Raw genomic sequence first — 18,971 nt, 5'->3', positions numbered from 1 at the left:
GCAAATACATAATAAACATTTCCCATTCTTTTTTAAATTTCTTGTCATCTTGATTTCTGAGCTTTCTGGTTAGCTTCACCATGTCATCATAGTCCATTAACTTGGTTTGCCAGTCTTCTTTGGTCGGGACTGCTTCAACTTTCCAGAGTAAACGCTGTTCAACTCTCTGAGATTTATAGCTGAGGGACAGGGCAGCGCATGGGGGCCATGTGGAAATCTCTGGAGGCCGGGATGGCGATAAGCACAATTCATTTTCAGCTTGGCAACCTTGCAAAAAGAAAAAGGTGCCTAGACTAGGGTTACCAGACATCGCCTGTTCCTGGGGACAGTCCTCGGATTTGCCAATCTGTCCCCGAACAAACTCCGTCGCCAGAATGTCCCCAGATTTGCAAATCTGTCCCCGGGAAATGTGGCAGCCTCAGCAGCCTGGAGCCAGCCTCGTAGCGCAGTTGGCTGTGGCTGGCTTCAGGAGCTGCTCGCTGCTGTGGCGCCCACCATTTTTCCTCAGCAGAAGTCCCGATATGATGTCTTGCACACAAGACACATCATATGTGTACTTCCAGTGAGGAAAAATGATGGGCGCCATAGCAGTGAGCAGCTCCTGAAGCCAGCCAGAGCCAACTGCGCTACCAGGCTGGCTCTGGACTGCTAACTGCCGCTGCCGCCGCCACTGCTGAAGGGGAACCAGGGACGTCCGGCGGTATAGATCTCCTGCCCCCTTCCCCCTTTGCTTTGACTGATCGGGGGAGGCTCGGGAGTTGCGGGCGAGCGGCCGTTGCCCAGTTTTTTTAAAAAACTCTGCGCATTTAGTGTTAAGTTGTGGGTGAACATATCAGACGACACAGCGATTCTTCAAACAGCTCGTTTATTCACAGGCCCAGAACAGAACTGGGCTGAAGGGTTCAGCCAGCCTGCTTATATAGAGCTCCACTACAACGCAACAGTAACCACTTTCTGTAACTATCCAATCACTGAATGTCACTTTCAATCCCTTATTTGCATATGTGGACCTGAGTGAAAACTATCTACAGTATCCCCTTGCTGGCCCAGGGTGAGAACTTCAGTACATAACATTTATATTTCACAGGGTGCAAAAGAAGGGCCTTGCACCTTGCCTGGCAGAGAAACCGCACGCCTTGTGCCCCTCCTGGGCAACAGCCGGCTGCCCGCCTGCGACTCCCGAGCCTCCCCCAATCTGTCAAAACAAAGGGGGAAGGGGGCAGGAGATTGGGGAAGGCTCGGGAGTCACAGGCGCACGGCGCGCCGTTGCCCAGTTTTAAAAAAACTCTGCGCATTTATGTTTCACAGGGTGTGAAAGAAGGGCTTTGCACCTTTATACAATGTGCATGTGCCCAGGGTCTTTGGCCACACCACCCCCACGACTGACACCCTGTTGCTACACAGCTTCAACAACAACAACAAAAAAAGTGTGCCCGGATTCCTTGAAAAAAATCTGGTAACCATAGCCTAGACATTGCATTGTGGCAACTGTAATCTAGGTTTTAAGGTGCCGTTTGGCGAATAGCTTACGTACCTGAGTTTCTAACCCTGCCTGCAATAATAAAATAAAATAATAAATAATAAAACATCAGTAATAAAACATCGAGAAAGTTCAGAATGACACACAGGGTTGTGAATCATAGCTGTCAACTTTTCCCTTTTCTTGCGAGGAATCCTATTCGGAATAAGGGAATTTCCCTTAAAAAAGGGGAAAGGTTGACAGCTATGTTGTGAATCTTCCAGACCAACCCGCCTGCAGCTCATGGAGACTTGCAAGGGGAGAGGATATCTTGCCCCCTCCCTTGCAAAAGCTGCCCTTCCTCTCCTCCTCATCTTCCTCAGGAGCGTCCTGGTGGAGAGCATCCCCGAGGGGCTGACGTACGACGACAACAGCACCCTCAACCCTTCCATCTTCGACGCCTGGAAGACCCTCCTGGGAGACGCCACCCGCAGTGTGGACATCGCCTCTTTTTACTGGACCCTGAGCAACAAGGACACCGGCACCCAGGACCCCTCGGCCGGCCAGGTGGACAGCTCTCTCCGGAAATGGCCTCGGTCAAGGGCCATCGTGGCTCAGGGGTGGGGGGCACCAGAGGGTCCTGGGTTCGGTCCCTGGGGGCATCTTCAGGTGGGGCTGGGAGGCGGCTGCTGCTGCCAGTTGGTGCAGGCAGTCCTGAGCGAGGTGGAGTGCTCTGTGCCAGCTGCTTCCTTTGCTGCAGAATGGCTTTCCCAAGGGTTGCTCTGCCTTCTTCCAGCAAGCCTTCCCAGGGGTTGCAAATAGGAATATGGAGCCTTTTCAACACTGGCCTGGTGGAACGCTCTGTCTCATGAGACCAGGGCCCTGCGGGATCCGATTTCTTTCTGCAGGGCCTGTAAGACAGAGTTGTTCCGCTTGGCCTTTGGCTTGGAACTAACCTGATCCCCTCTTTCCTTTTCCTTCTGTGATGGAACCCCTATTTGGGGACTTCCCTGGCTTTTTTCTGGCCCACGTAGGACCAGTCTGGATAGTTGGCCTTGGTGAAGATTTGACGTTTTCTCCCCGCAAACAGTTTTTGATCTGGGCTTCCACCGAAATGAGGCTGCATTTGAAGTAGTATTTTAATTTTGTTTTTAAGTTGGATCTTAGGGATGTGGGTGGCGCTGTGGGTTAAACCACAGAGCCTAGGACTTGCCGATCAGAAGGTCGGCGGTTCGAATCCCCGCGACGGGGTGAGCTCCCATTGCTCGGTCCCTGCTCCTGCCAACCTAGCAGTTCGAAAGCACGTCAAAGTGCAAGTAGATAAATAGGTACCACTCCGGCGGGAAGGTAAACAGCGTTTCCGTGCACTGTTCTGGTTTGCCAGAAGCGGCTTAGTCCTGCTGGCCACATGACCCGGAAGCTGTATGCCAGCTCCCTTGGCCAATAAAGTGAGATGAACGCTGCAACCCCAGAGTCGTTCGCTACGGTCAGGGGTCCCTTTACCTTTACTAAGTTGTATTTTAATCAATTGTTTTTATACCTGATCTTAGCCGCCCTGAGCCCGGTCTTGGCCGGGGAGGGCGGGGTACAAATAAAATAAATAAATAAATAAATACCCAGCACATTCCCTATTTCAACACGAAAAGTACCCCTTGGTTGATCAATCCATACAGCCCCCCTGGCTGCTGCAGCTGTTTTTTTGGTGGTGAAGTTAAACCATTCATTCTCACGTGTAAAACGAAGCCGAAATGGGATCCGTAGTATTTTATGTACTGTATTTTTTGCTCTATAAGACGCACCAGACCACAAGACGCACCTAGTTTTTGGAGGAGAAAAACAAGAAAAAAATATTCTGAATCTTAGAAGCTAGAACAGCAAGAGGGATCGCTGCGCAGTGAAAGCAGTGATCCCTCTTGCTGTTCTGGCTTCTGGGATAGCTGCACAGCCTGCATTCGCTCCATAAGACGCACACACATTTCCCCTTACTTTTCAGGAGGGAAAAAGTGAGTCTTATAGAGCAAAAAATACGCTACTTACCGCATTTCTAGCCCACCTTTTTTCTCCAAGGAGCTGTCATGGTCCTCCTCCTCCTTTTCCTCATTTAATCTTCCCAGCGACCCTGTGAGGTAGACCAGGCTGAGGGTCAGCAACCGGCCCAAGGTCACCCAGTAAGATTCATGGCTGTGGGGGGCGGGATTTGAACCCTGGTCTCCCAGGTCCTGCTCCGACACTCTGATCCTCACACCAGCCCTGTGAGGTAAGCCAGGCTGAGAGGCAGGGACTGGCCCCCAAGGTCACCCAGGGAGTGGGGGGTTTGGACCCTGGTCTCTCCCAGGGCCTAGTCTGGCGCTCCAACCACTACACCACACTGCCTGGACCCTGGTCCCTCCCAGGGCCTAGTCTGGCACTCTAACCACTACACCACACACCTGAAAAGGTGGCTGCCTGCCTGTGCCAAAATATGCAGCAGCGAAGGCGCTCAGCACCCGGCAGACCCTGTCAAACCCGCTTGCAAACAGGCGTCTAATTGCCTGGGGTGGCGGCGCCTCCTTCAGCCTCTGTGCCCATCAAAGGGCCCTTTGAGGAAAGCAAAACATCCGTTTTTCGCATGTCGGTCACGGGCTGCGCCTGCGGGCGTGTTGGAGAGGCAGGCGCTTTTGTTAAAACTCCACGCCTGTCCTGGGCTGCGTGAGAAGCTCTAAATCCCAGAGCCTGCCAAGTTGCAGGTGATCTGAAAAAGGCAGCTCCAAAGAGAAACGCAGCGTTGGGAATTATTACATTGGCGGGACAGCGGCGGTTCAGTGGTTAGAGCAACCTGCTTTGCGGGGCAGCCGGCGTAGTGTCGTGTTTAGAGGGCTGGACTTGGACCTGAGAGAGACCAGGGTTCGAATTCTCACCCCTTGCCTGTGCAGCTCACTGGATGTGACCTTGGGGGCCAGTCACTCCTCCCGGCCTAGCTTACAGGGTCGTCGTGGGGCTTCAATAAGAGCCATGGATGTTGCTTGGAGGTCTTAGGAGAATAAGGTGGAATAGAAAAGTAATAAATGTGGTGGATGGCAGGTTCAGCCCCCTGGGGGCGACTGGGAAAGGCTCCCCAACCCTAAACCCTGGGGAGCTGCTGCCAGCCAGTGTGGAGCTATATGGGCCAGCGACATGTCCCATGGGCAGTGTATTTTGCTTTGATGAGTATTGAACACAAAGCCTCCCTGTGGGGTCCGGCTTGTTAGAGATTTGGCTGGTGGCTGCCTGGCTCTCTCGTCAGCAGGCGAACAAAATGGGTGCCCCCCCCCTTGCACTAGCCAACCTGAGATCTAAGATGCCCAGTCCTGGCTTGCAGCCTCAAAACAGTTGCAAACTAAGAGGATTTAGCCTCTGGCTGGATGAGGGGCACGTTTTTGAAGAGCTCAGCTTCCAGTTTCCCCAATTGGGTGGGGAAATGTGCAAATTCAAGATGTTCCTCTCCTGTCCCCAAAATTCAAGATATCTCTATCCCACCGCAAAACAGAATCATAGAGTTGCAAGGGACCTCCAGTGGTCATCTGGCCCAACCCTCAGTTGAAGGACTCATCCCAAACCATTTGAAAGGGTTCAATCGGCGGGACGGATCCTGCACCTGGGAATGGGACGGCCCGTCCAGGAAGGGCCCTGTTCACCTGGCCTGGGATCGTGGCCGCTGACGGACCCCTCCCTTTTCCCACAGGGGGAGGAAATCCTGGCAGCGCTGAGGGAGGTGCCCAGCAGAGGCGTCACCTTGCGGATAGCCGTCAATCCTCCTTCCTCCCGGATGCCCTGCTCTGACCTGCAGCTGCTGGAGGAGAGCGGTGAGAGAGAGAGAGAGAGAGAGAGAGATTTCAGCACGGGGGTGGTGATGGGGGGCAGGGTCTCCTTTCTGCACCCCCGAAAAAGACAGTAATAACAATAACAATAATAACAATAATAATAATAATAATAATAATAATAATAATATATTCTTTACACCCTGCCCATCTGGCTGGGTTTCCCGAGCCACTCTGGGCGGCTTCCAACAAAATATTAAAAACACAATAAAACATCAGACATTAAAAACTTTCCTAAACAGGGCTGCCTTCAGATGTTTTCTAAAAGTCAGATACAGTAGACGCTCGGGTTGCGAACGTGATCCATGTGGGAGGCACGTTTGCAACCTGCAGCGTTCGACACCCGCAGCGCCGCGTCTGCACACGTGCGGTTTGCGTTTCGGTGCTTCTGCGCATGTGCAAAGTGTGATTTAGTGTTTTTGCGCATGCACAAGTGCCAAAACCCGGAAGTAACCCCTTCTGGTAGTTCTGGGTTTGGCGCAGTGCGCAACCCAAAAACACGCAACCTGAAGTGTCTGTAACCCGAGGTATGACTGTAGTTATTTATTTCCTTAGCATTGGTTTTAATGATGGTTTTAATGCAACTACAAAGCGGGCGGGGAGAATTCAGAAAGGAGGGACTTGAATTCAATAAGAAAAGGTGTAACAAAACAAGATATATGTTTGGAGTTACGTAACAATTGGGAAGATTTAATAAAATCCAGAATCAAAAGGCTTTGAATTCAGGGGCTGCTTAGCTTAGAAGATGACAGAGATGGGTAAAATGATGTAAGAGACTTTTCCCCCTTCCTTGTAATGCTAGGACAAGGAGCCCCCCCCCCACCATAGAAGGGGCTTTCTCTTGCAAGAGCTTCAGGCCAGACCTACTGAAAGGGCTCAATTACTATTGGTCGCTTGCAGGGTCAGAGAGGTCCTCGCCCGAGGAGCTTACACTCTTAAAACCAAGTGTATGGGCTGGATTTGCGGGCGAGGCTGTAAAAGGTGCTGAGGACTAGCAGCTCCCTTCCTTGTCTTGTTCCCAAACTGCTCCAGGCGCCCAGATCCGCAAAGTCAACTTCCCGGAACTGACCGGGGGGGTCCTGCACACCAAATTCTGGATCGTGGACCAGCAACACATCTTCCTTGGTAGCGCGAACATGGACTGGCGCGCCCTCACCCAGGTGATGCCCGCGACCCTCAGGGAGGGGTGGGGTGGGGGCCCCCTGTCCTGGCCTGTGAGGCTGGGGCCAGGGTTATTATCTTTACGGGAGGGTTGGGACCTGGCCTGATAGTTTCTGTGGTCACCTGCTAGAGAGAGTCCACCTCTCACATCAGAAGTGGGGGTTCAGGGGTTCCCCTCAGCTGCAGCAGCACCCCAGTTCCAGAATGGCTTCCCCAAGGAGGGAGGGAGGGAGGCCCACCTGGACGCCAACATGATGATGTTGTTGTTTAGTCATGTCTGAGTCCCCCTGGACCAGAGCACGCCAGGCACTCCTGTCTTCCACTGCCTCCCGCAGTTTGGTCAAACTCATGCTGGTAGCTTCAAGAACACTGTCCCACCATCTCGTCCTCTGTCCTCCGCTTCTCCTTGTGCCCTCCATCTTTCCCAACATCAGGGTCTTTTCCAGGGAGTCTTCACTTCTCATGAGGTGGCCAAAGTCTTGGAGCCTCAGCTTCAGGATCTGTCCTTCCAGTGAGCACTCAGGGCTGATTTCCTTCAGAATGGATAGGTTTGATCTTCTTGCAGTCCATGGGACTCTCAGGAGTCTCCTCCAGCACCAGAATTCAAAAGCATCAATTCTTCGGCGATCAGCCTTCTTTGTGGTCCAGCTCTCACTTCCATACACCACTACTGGGAAAACCATAGCTTTGACTATATGGACCTTTGTTGGCAAGGTGATGTCTCTGCTTTTTAAGATGCTGTCTAGGTTTGTCATTGCTTTTCTCCCAAGGAGCAGGCGTCTTTTAATTTCGTGACTGCTGTCACCATCTGCAGTGATCATGGAGCCCAAAAAAGTAAAATCTCTCGCTGCCTCCATTTCTTCCCCTTCTATTTGCCAAGAGGTTATGGGTCCACTGGGAGGCCAACATAAATAATAATAATAATTCATTATTTATACCCTGCCCATCTGGCTGCGTTTCCCCAGCCACTCTAGGCGGCTTCCAACTGAATATTAAAAACAATACAGTATCAGACATTAAAAACTTCCCTAAACAGGGCTGCCTTCAGTTGTCTTTTAAAAGTAAAATAGTTGTTTATTGCCTTGACGTCTGCTGGGAGGGCGTTCCACAGGGCGGGCGCCACTACCGAGAAGGCCCTCTGCCTTGTTCCCTGTAACTTCACTTCCTGCAGCGAGGGAACTGCCAGAAGGCCCTCGGAGCTGGACCTCAGTGTCCAGGCTGGATGATGGGGGTGGAGACGCTCCTTCAGGTATACTGGGCCTTTGAGGCTGTTTAGGGCTTTAAAGGTCAGCACCAACACTTGGTTCGCCTCCAGGTGTGCAGGGGAAATTCTTTTTACTCACCAGGGCATTATGCAATCATATGAGCAGCTGTTTCTAGTAAATAAAAATAAAACCTAGCGTCTTATCTCCCGCCTTTACTCTGGGTGTCTTTTTCGACGTATTTGTGTTTATGCTGTTGTGAAGCTGCCTCCTTATTGGGTGAGCAACGCAGCCAAGCAACACAGTTGGAGCCTCCCTCCTCCCTGGCCGGCAGGGAGGGAGGGAGAGGAGCTGCTTCCTTTGAAACCCGGGAAATTTAAGGGACATCATCAATAAGGGACAGCAGCGGGACACGGCACTGGGATAAGGGACTTTCCCGCCAAATAATGGACGGTTGACAGCTATGGCCCAGAGGCAGTCTATTTCAATTTCTTGGTTCTTAGGGGCGTTTGGCCACTGGGAGGCCAGACTAGATGGGGGCTCTTTGGCCTGATATAGCAGCTGGGCTCCTCTTATCTTCTTATCAGGGCACCAGGTTGCCGAAGGTTGCTTGAGTCAAGATGGGACTACTACCCTCTGGGGCTGATTTCTTTTATATATATATATACATTTTTATTAGTTTCCCCCCCCATATCATTTCCAACAATCATATAACATAACTTCTTATACAATATTTTAGACTTCCGTCAACACCTCTGATGATTTTCCGTTCTTTACCACTTTCTCTGCATTTCTTAATTTCTCTTTTACTCTTAATTATCATTAACTAATAATTCTCCTCATAGTCTTCCTTGCAATATTTCAAATAGTCCTCCTTACAGAACATCTTGCAGTCCTGCTAGCGTAATCTGTTCATTACAATTGCTTTTCAAATAGTTCATGTATTTAGTCTTCTAAGAATCCCTGGTCCCGCAGCTTTCAAATCCTTCCTGTTAATTTATCCAATTCTGCATAGTCCATCAACTTCATCCGCCATTCTTCTTTTGTCGGTAATTCTTCTTGCTTCCATTTTTCCTCTGGGGCTGATTTCAGGTGTCCTGGGTGCTTCTCCCTATAGATCCTGCAGCCTGCATCAACTGCGCCTGGGCTCTATCCTGCGGCCTCCTGCTAACCTCTCCCTTTCTCGGCCCCCAGGTGAAGGAGCTGGGCATGGCTATCTACAACTGCAGCTGCCTGGCCCAGGACTTGGGGAAGATGTTCGAGGCCTACTGGGCTCTGGGTCTGTCCAACGCCACCATCCCGTCGCCCTGGCCGGCCAATTACTCCACCTCCTATAACAAGGAGACCCCGCTGGAGCTGGAGCTGAACGGCACGGAGGCAGGAGTCTACTTCTCGGTGAGATGGGAGGGCAGGGGCCCCCTCTGCTCAAGACCCCCTGCTCCAGTCTCTGCTGGCATCCTTGGTGCTCAGATGCCGGGGGCCGACTCGGGGGGTTTCCTTTACGATACGATACTATACGATACCTTTATTGTCATTGTCCCATACAGAACAATGAAATTGAAAAATCTACATAAGACATTCAGAAACCCCTAAAAACTCTGAAACCCCATTTTAAAATACAATATAGAGTGGTACCCCGCAAGACGAATGCCTCGGAAGACAAAAAACTCGCTAGACGAAGGAGTTTTTCGTTTTCTTAGCCGCTTCGCAAGACGCATTTCCCTATGGCCTTGCTTCGCAAAACGAAGCTTGCCCCGCAAGCTCCGGGGATAGCAGGGAAGCGCAGCGCGTCTTCCCCGCTGTCCCCGGACCTCTTTTGAAGCAAGGGGTGGCAGGGAGAAGCGATCTCCGGGGACAGAGGGGAAGGCACGCGCGCCTTCCCCTCTCTCCCCAGACCCCTTTTGAACCAAGGGGCGGCAATGGGGAGAAGCGATTCTCCCCGCTGCCCCTTCCCTTGCTTTAAAACAGGTCCGGGGACAGAGGGGAAGGCGCGCACGCCTTCCCCTCTGTCCCCGGAGATTGCGGGGCAGGCAACGGGGAGAAGCAATCTTCTCCCCGCCGCCCCTTGCTTTAAAACAGGTCCGGGGACAGGTCTCCATAGGAACGCATTGATTGATTTTCAATGCATTCCTATGGGAAACCATGCTTCGCAAAACGAAAAACTCGCAAGAAGAAAAAACTTGTGGAACGAATTAATTTCGTCTTGCGAGGCACCACTGTACTCCCATAGAGACTCCTTATACCAGAATTGCATTTGGATAGAAACTTTCTCAGGCGGCCAGTCCTAGTCTTTATAACCCTGTACCTTTCCAGAAGGCAGAAGCTGAAAGAGATCATTTCCGGGGTGTGCACTATCTAATAATAATAATAATAATAATAATAATAATAATAATAATAATAATTTATTATTTATACCCCGCCCATCTGGCTGGGCTTCCCCAGCCACTCTGGGCGGCTTCCAAAAAAATATTAAAATATTAAAATCCTGCGCTATCTCTGCAGCTTTCTTATGACACCTGGAAGCTTAGATTTGATCCAAGGTGGGAAGAGTGTACCCAATTATTCTCTCTGCAGTCTTTACAACCCTGGACAGCGTTGTTTAGTCCCTGACCGTGCAGCTCCCAAACCAGACCATAAGTTAATACACTCTCCACACTACAGTGGTAAAATGCCATCAACAGGTCCTTTGAGAGCTTGTTTTTCCGGAGGATTCTCAGAAAATATAACCTCTGCTGTGCTCTCTTCATCAGGTTTTTTGCTGTTTTCTCCTTTAACTGTTTGGTTCCATAAAACATTTTTTTATTATTTCTGAGAAACTGATATATATCGGGTTGCAGCTAAACCTATGGATTCTGCCTCCAATTGCCGGCCATTTGTTCCTTACCCAACAGGAAAGTCACAGGGGTGGCAAGTCCCTATGAAATGTGTCTTTATTTGGCGTTCATAACATTTGGTTCGCGCTCTTTCTGTATCAGGTTTTTGCCGTAGCAAATAATTCAGTCATTGGCCTCTAAAGAATGCACTTTATTTCACAAGGCAACGGCATTGACCCCTGGTTAGGTTTTTCGGTGCCTTCCTTCCTTTATTTCATATTTCCTCCTGGATTGTTACTTTAACTCATGGGTAGGCAAACTAAGGCCCGGGGGCCGGATCCGGCCCAATCGCCTTCTAAATCCGGCCCATGGACGGTCTGGGAATCAGCGTGTTTTTACATGAGTAGAATGTGTGCTTTTATTTAAAATGCATCTCTGGGTTATTTGTGGGGCCTGCCTGGTGTTTTTACATGAGTAGAATGTGTCTTTTTATTTAAAATGCATCTCTGGGTTATTTGTGGGGCATAGGAATTCGTTCATCCCCCCCCCCAATATAGTCCAGCCCCCCACAAGGTCTAAGGGACAGTGGACCGGCCCCCTGCTGAAAAAGTTTGCTGACCCCTGCGTTTAACTCCATAGCAAAGTCCTGAAGATTCAATAAAAATTTGAAAACCTCATTCTGAAAAAAACCCTGCCCAGGCAACCCAGAATGTCGACCGTGTGCCTGACTTTTGGGTGACCGTCCTTCTCCTCCTCCTTTCCTGAGTCTCTTTTCCCTCTGCCTGCCTCCAGAGTGCCCCCCCTGCGCTGTGCGCCACAGGGCGGACGGAGGACCTCCAGTCTCTGGTGAGCATCATTGATGACGCCGATGAGTTTGTTCAAATTGAGGTGATGAGCTACCTGCCCACTATGGAGTTCTCGCACCCCAAGAGGTAAGTGTGCAGCTGATGGGGCAGTTCTTCTCCCTCCCCCCAGGCTGTGGGAAGGATGAGCTTTACAAACCAATTAGCACCGGCCGGGAAGCCATTGCAGAGGTTCCTGCTGATGCAACAGGGCTTCTCATTCTGCCTGCCTCACCCAAATCCACTTTGGGGAAGAGCCAGAATATGGGGAGGCCATTCCGCCTGGCAAGCAGAAATGAATTGTACAGTTGGGTGGCCAGGTAAAGATAAAGGGACCCCTGCCATTAGGCCCAGTCGTGACCGACTCTGGGGTTGCGGTGCTCATCTCGCTTTACTGGCCGAGGGAGCCGGCGTACAGCTTCCGGGTCATGTGGCCAGCAGGACTAAGCCGCTTCTGGCGAACCAGAGCAGCGCACGGAAACGCCGTTTACCTTCCCGCCGGAGCGGTACCTATTTATCTACTTGCACTTTGACGTGCTTTTGAACTGCTAGGTTGGCAGGAGCAGGGACCGACCAACGGGAGCTCACCCCGTCGCAGTGATTCGAACTGCCGCTGATCGGCAAGTCCTAGGCTCTGTGGTTTAACCCACAGCGCCACCCGCGTCCCTTCTGGCACCATAGCACCTCTCAATGTCCATCTTATGCTGTCCCCGTTCAAGGGGCGCTAGACCAGTTGACAGGCTGCCCCACGTCAGAGGGGGCAGTGCAGGATGTGGCCCCGACACTCTTGCTTCCTTCTTCCCGCTCAGGTTCTGGCCAGTGATTGACGACCACTTGCGGAAGGTAGCTTACGAAAGGAGAGTCCGTGTGCGACTTTTGGTCGGATGCTGGAGGCACTCGAAGGCCAATATGTTCCCCTTCCTGCGCTCCCTGGCTGCCATGCATGACGTCCGCACCCACTACAACATGGAAGTGGTAAGGACACCCCCGATGCCTGGGTCGGGGCTCCCCAGCGCTGGAAGACTGGGCTCCAGGTCCGTCTTAAGCATATCCGGCACTGTGGTGCAAAAATCCCCCCCCCCCCCGTTTCCCAGAGTTGTTGACCTTTTCCCAAGCCTCTGTGGGGATTGCTCTATTGGTAAAACCTATTGGTGTTTCGCAACTTTCTGACTAGTTGCAGGACCTTAGCCAGACCTAGCAGAGTAAACGCAGAATCCACGGAAGCAATTGGCGATTTGGCTGCAGACAGGATAGACGAAGCAGGAAGCAGGAACTTGTAGTTAGGTGTTTCTTATATACAGTGGACTATCTACAGGAACAGAACACGGATCTTTTGCTAGCTCTCTCTGACACGACTCACAACTCCTACACTGACACACTGAACCACTGAACTCACGAACTCCGAACTAACGCATTCCAGTTAGTAGGCCATTAATTATCATTCCCTTGCGAGAGCTTGACCAATCAGGGAGCGGTCTCCATGTCTCTGTTATCTCCAGGCAGACTTACTCCTTCAGATTGCCTTCTAGCTGTCTGCCAAACCTTAACTGACTCTTTGTGAGTAGCTGCACGTACACTGTTTCCCCACACACTCTCCTCCTGCGTAGGCTTGGGAAGGAAGCTGCACGCCTGCCAGCCATATAGTTGGCGGGGCGCAGCTTCCATCCCAAGCCTCCGCGGGAGGAGATAGATAGATAAAAACTTTATTCGCACTAGCCCAATGGCCATACAGTACATTACAGTATATGCAGAAAGGGAGATTTGATATAAGAGCACAATTAAAAGTCCTGAATCAGCCGTCAGTTAGTGGCCCTTATTCTGATTGATTGCCCCTGCTACGAACCTAGCAACCTTTGCTGTTATCTGCTCATTTTGATCTGATAGAAGAAAGGACATCGTGGCAGTGGCTGAGTGCCCTGGGATGGTTAGGACGAGTGGGGTGATGATTTCGTTCCTCAGGTCTTTGTAGAGAGCGCAAGACAGGCGGACGTGTGCCGCTGTTTCGGTGCTGCCATCTCCACAGGGGCAAAGACGTTTCTCAGGCAGGATCTTTTGGAATCGACCCTCGAGTACCGCAAGATGGCAAAACATCCAGTCTTGCAAGTGTAAAAGCACGTCTGTATTCTGGGATAATAAGTTTGTGCAGATATGGGGCCAGAGAATCAAAACGGAGAGTTGGAAAATGAACATACCAAGGGCAGAATTTCTTTATAGTGGCCAGGTTGTTCTGATGCTCGATATCTTTTAGACGTTGACCGATTAGACTGTTTGCTTTAGTGGGGCCCATAGTGAGTAGGTGTTGTGGGGATAGGCCACAAGAGTGAAGTTTTTGATAGACGGTTTTAAGGCAGGCACTTTTATGGGAGTCTTGAAGTACTAGGGATAGCAAACCGGGGGGGGGGGGGGTGAGTTTAGGCAGAGCCAGAAGTTAAGAGTTCTTTGCCAAGTCTGTACTTCTACTGAAGGGAGACTTGCCTCCAGTCTCAATGATGCATTTGGGACGCATGGCGGTACAGAAAAAAAATCTGCCTTAGAAAATTTAATTGAACAGCTTCCAAAGTGCTAAGGTGGTTACCAGCACAAATCTGAGCCCCGTATAGTAGCTGTGCTAGGGGTTGAGCTTGGAAGACTTCTAGGGCTGATGGTATATGTTTGCCACCTTTGGTATGGAAAAAGCGAGTCAAAGTCTTGGCACTTTGGGATGCTTTTTCTTTTGCACATTTTTGGTGTGCTCCCCATGACCCCGTGGACTGGAAGATAAGGCCCAAATAATTTAAAGCTTTGACCTGTTCGATATGCCAACTGTGGGGCCTATATTTTCTTGAGAAAACCATAACTTTGGTTTTCTGATAGCTTACAACCAAGTGTTCTTTCTGGCAATACACTGAGAATTCTCTTATCAGTCTTTTTAGGCCTATTTTTGTTTGGGATAAGAGGACCGCATCATCAGCATATAATAGTACAGAGATTGGTTTTGAGGCCAGTTTAGGGGCATGGAACTCTGGAGATGTTAGACACTGGACCATGTCATTTAGGTACAGTGGTGCCTCGCAAGACGAAAAGAATCCGTTCTGTGATTCTCTTCGTCTAGCAGTTTTTTCGTCTTGCGAAGCAAGCCCATTGACGGATTAGCGGATTAGCGCTATTAGCACTATTAGCGGCTTATCTGCTGATCGGATCAGCTGATAAGCAGCTTAGCGGCTTAGAAAAAGGGGGGGGGGAGGAAAAAAAACCAGCAGGAACTTGCAATACATTGTCGTCTTGCGAAGCAAGCCCATAGGAAATTCGTTTTGCGAAGCACCTCCAAAACGGAAAACTCTTTCGTCTAGCGAGTTTTCCGTCTTGCGAGGCATTCGTCTTGCGGGGCACCACTGTATAGGTTAAAGAGAGTGATCCTCACAGAGGCTTGGGAGGCAAAGCTGCATGCCCACCAGCCATATGGTTGATGGGGCACAGCTGGTGGACATGCAGGGAAAGGGGAAGCCGCCGGCAAAGCTACGCAGCTCCCCCACTCGCTAGGGCGCCCCTGAGAGGCCAGCGCCCTGGCGTGGCGCACCACTAAGCCCAATGGGAAAGACAGCTCTGCCAGGCTCCCTGGAGAGCCATTTCCACTTGCCTCCCAGCTGCCCCCTCTGCGTGCCAAGCACCCCCACCTCTTCCACACGCACCCCAGTTTTGTCTTTCTCCCCTTCTCCTCCGCCAGAGGCTCTTTGTGGTCCCAGCCAATGAGTCGCAGGCCAAGATCCCCTACGCCCGAGTCAACCACAGCAAGTTCATGGTGACGGACAAGGTGGCTTATATTGGTGAGTAGTTTGAGGGGCGGGGGCAGTCGTAAAGGGGAGGCCAGTTGAGGTAGAAAGCTTTGCCGGGGACTAAGGTAAAGGTAAAGGGACCCCTGACCATTAGGTCCAGTCGTGACCGACTCTGGGGTTGCGGCACTCATCTCGCTTTATTGGCTGAGGGAGTTGGCGTACAGCTTCTGGGTCATGTGGCCAGCAGGACTAAGCCGCTTCTGGCAAACCAGAGAAGCGCGCCATTTACCTTCCCGCCGGAGTGGTACCTATTTATCTACTTGCACTTTGATGTGCTTTCGAACTGCTAGGTTGGCAGGAGCAGGGAATGAGCAACGGGAGCTCACCCCGTCGCGGGGATTCAAACCGCTGACCTTCTGATCGGCAAGTCCTAGGCTCTGTGGTTTAACCCACAGTGCCACCTGCATCCATTAGTTGCCAGGGACTAGCAGGGGCGAAAACTGTCCAACAATGGGAGAGGGAGAGAAGCAGCCATAAGGGGGAGAACAGAAGAGACTAAGGGGAGTTCATTGGAGGCCCACGTCATCCAGATGCTTTTCAGGGAAACTCGGAAACAGGATCCGAGCCCAATAGCTCTCTCCCCTCCTGTGGTTTCCAGCGGCTGTTGTTCAGGAGCTCTGCTGCCTCCGACCGGCTAGGAGCCATCGATAACCCTCTCCACCTCCATGAATTTGTCCCATCCTCTTTTAAATCCATTCACTTTGGTGGCCATCTCTGTCTCCTGTGGCAGGGAGTTCCACAGTTTCCCTCTGTCGCTGCTTGAAGGAGGACTTTTCTGTTATCAGTGCTGAATCTCCTAACCTTCAGCTTCAGGGATTGTCCACAGGTTCTATTGTGAGGAAGAAAAAGCGTCTCTCTCGCCACTACCTCCCTGCCCTGCATATTTTTTAAAATAAACCTTTATCATGTCGCCTCTTCCTCGCCTTTTCAATAAAACTGAAAAGCTCCAAGCGCAGCACCCTTTCCTGCTTCACCCCCTCGAACATGCGGGCAGCCCTTTCCTGAACCTTTCCCAACTCTGTAATATCCATTTTGAGTCCAGGCGACCAGAACCGTAGATGAGCAGCCGTCGATAGGCTCCTTCTCCACCACGAATTTGCCTAGCCCGCCTGGTCCGGCACCCTCTTCTCACGGTGGTGGAACAATTGCTTGTGGGAAACCAGCACGCAGGATTTGAACACAGAGCTCTCCCCCCTTCCTGTGGCTTCCAGCAGCTGGGATTCAGAAACACGGCTGCCTCCCGCCGCGAACGCCATTGTCATCAAGCTTTGTTGCAGAACGCAGGACTCTTAAGCGTTTATTTTCCCTTCCTTTCCGGCAGGAACATCCAACTGGTCCGGGGACTACTTCCTCCACACGGCGGGGTCCGCCCTGGTGGTGAACCAGAGCCACGTGGGGGCCGGGGAGCAGCCCACGGTGCGCGATCGGCTGCAGGCGGTGTTTGAGCGGGACTGGAACTCCAGATACAGCCAGGAGCTGAGCTTGCCGGGCCAGTGGGAGCAGCTCTGCGGCACCTACTAGGCAAAGGGACACCCCTTCTGCCCGTCCCCAGCTGGAGAGGGGCTGCGAGTGCTGGCCCCCTGTTGGGAGGCCGGTGGAGGGACTTCCCCAGAGGCAGGGGGCTCCCTGGGGAACCTTGCGGGACCCCTGCTCTCCAGCCGAGTGAACCGGGGGGGTACCCAAGGCCTCCTGGGGGCAAATGTTTGGGGTAAGAGAAATTCCTGCAAGGGAACAATTCAGCCTGACCGAAGGATTGGGGGTGGGTGGGGGGTTTGCCATGCACAAACAACCAAGTGACGTGCAAAGGGAGCTTTCGGCGCATGCAAATTGTGGGTAAAAAGTCACTGTTCCGAACTGGGAAGCAAAAGGGTTTTGCGTGGGTGGGAGGATAGATGTAGAGAAGAGGGCGTTTAGCAGTTAGGGGGAAAGGGTTCGTGGGTTTAAGGAGGAGAAAATGGAAAAGGCTTCCTGGCCAAAAATATCCCTCGCGGAGGAAGCAGAAGTGTGGAGAATTGCGAGAGAGGAGATGTTGCAGGCGATGTGCCGCTCAGAAGCTCCCAAGTCGGGTGGAACCTGTCTGAACCTGTGGAGAGCCTCTGCCAGTCCGTGTAGGCTGTGCTAAGCTAGATGGGCCAAGCAGTCCGACTTGGCGCTCCCTGTTCTGCCTTGTTTCTCTGCCGTTAATGCCTTTCAGAGAGGACCACACACACCAAGCAACTAACCAGATTCTGTCGCTGCCGAAATTGCCACTGTCCTTCCTTGACCAGTGGCTCTTAGGCACTCAGCCCTCAAAGAGTGCTGGCGATGAGAGCCGCAGACTCATAGCGGTGGAAGGGATACCCAAAGGTCCTCTAGTCCAGCCCCCTGCTGCAAGACAGGAATCCCAGCGGAAGCATCCCTGGCAGGGATCCATCCAGCCTCTGCTTAGAAACCTCCGAGGGAAGAGATTCTACCCCCTTCCGGGGGAGACCGCTCCACTGCCACACAACTCTTTCCGTCAGAAAATTCCTCCTGGTGTTTAGTCAGAAGAATAATAATAATACAGTGGTGCCCCGCAAGACGAATGCCTCGCAAGACGAAAAACTCGCTAGACGAAAGGGTTTCGCGGTTTTTGAGCTGCTTCGCAAGACGAATTTCCCTATGGGCTTGCTTCGCAAGACGAAAACGTCTTGCGTTTTTTGCAAGTTTGTTTCCTTTTTCTTAACACCGTTAATACAGTTGTGACTTGACTTCGAGGAGCAACTCATAGAACGCGGTGTGGTAGCCCTTTTTGAGGTTTTTGGTGATTTTTGAAGCTTTTCCAAAACTTTTCCGACACCGTGCTTCGCAAGACGAAAAATTCGCTAGACGAAAAAACTCGCGGAACGAATTAATTTCGTCTTGCGAGGACCCCGTAAGGAGTCTCGCCGTGGCATTCTGTACCCGCTGGAGTTTCTGGGTCAATCTCCCTTCTTGTAACTTGAAGCTATGAGTTCGAGTTCTACCCTCCAGAAAAAAACGGCCTGCTCCATCTCCTATGGCAGCCCACTTTAATCCATCAGGGTCAGCAAAGAGCAGTAAGGAATAGCAGCTACCTCTGTCCTCTTGAACAGTGGGTCAAGTGCCAAATGCTGAGATAGGTCATAATCCAGGCTAGAAGCATTGGCAGTTTATAGGGAGAACCTTCCAGGCCCACAGATTCTGGTAGGGATGGACTCATACCATTTTCTCCCAGGTCAAACATTTATTGCCATCAACAAGAAGTGGGGAGTTCTAGAACTGTAGAATTAGAAGGGACCCCTCTAGTCCAACCCCAGAGTCCCTGCGCCCTCTGGGTGTGATTTCAAGGGCATTATTCTCCCACGGTCTCCGTAGAGGGATCCATCCTGCACGGGGTCTTGCCATGTGGCTTAGGGACTGTCCACCGGCCAATGGGGTGGCGGCCTGGATTTCTGCTGTCTTCAGTACAGACCTTTGGTCAATTAAAGGATAATTTTCCAATTTGCTGTGGTCTCGTGATTGCTGTGTGACTGGCTGGAAGGCAGAGGGCACACACAATGCTGCCGCCGTTGTGCTCATGAAGAAGAAGAATATATTTTGCATGATCTGCTGTAAATGCTGCCTGCGGTAGTAATTTCCCCTATACAGTGGTACCTCGGGTTAAGTACTTAATTTGTTCTGGAGGTCCGTTCTTAACCTGAAACTGTTATTAACCTGAAGCACCACTTTAGCTAATGGGGCCTCCCGCTGCTGCCGTGCCGCCGGAGCACAATTTCTGTTCTCATCCTGAAGCAAAGTTCTTAACCTGAGGTAGTATTTCTGGGTTAGCGGAGTCTGTAACCTGAAGCGTCTGTAACCTGGAGCATC

General features: G+C 51.4%; 1 protein-coding gene across 2 annotated transcripts in view; it reads left to right on the top strand.

The window, feature by feature from the left end:
- Nucleotides 1-17,701, top strand: part of PLD3 (phospholipase D family member 3) — a 28,784-nt gene extending 11,083 nt beyond the window's left edge. The window contains exons 4-11 of one of the 2 annotated variants that reach the window (XM_082231149.1): nt 1,843-2,026; nt 5,160-5,280; nt 6,328-6,455; nt 8,853-9,053; nt 11,264-11,403; nt 12,123-12,288; nt 15,017-15,116; nt 16,447-17,701. In XM_082231149.1, the coding sequence (XP_082087275.1) occupies nt 1,843-2,026; nt 5,160-5,280; nt 6,328-6,455; nt 8,853-9,053; nt 11,264-11,403; nt 12,123-12,288; nt 15,017-15,116; nt 16,447-16,646 (1,240 nt within the window). In that variant the 3' untranslated portion in view covers nt 16,647-17,701. The remainder of the gene's footprint in view (nt 1-1,842; nt 2,027-5,159; nt 5,281-6,327; nt 6,456-8,852; nt 9,054-11,263; nt 11,404-12,122; nt 12,289-15,016; nt 15,117-16,446) is intronic. The other variant, XM_082231150.1, reaches the window with a different exon arrangement.
- The last annotated feature ends 1,270 nt before the right edge of the window (nt 17,702-18,971 follow it).

The sequence above is a fragment of the Podarcis vaucheri genome, assembly GCF_965113315.1.
Source record: "Podarcis vaucheri genome assembly, chromosome: 7".
Taxonomy (NCBI): Eukaryota; Metazoa; Chordata; class Lepidosauria; order Squamata; family Lacertidae; genus Podarcis; species Podarcis vaucheri.
The sequence above is the reverse complement of the archived record's forward strand: the minus strand, read 5'-3'. Positions and strand labels throughout refer to the sequence as shown.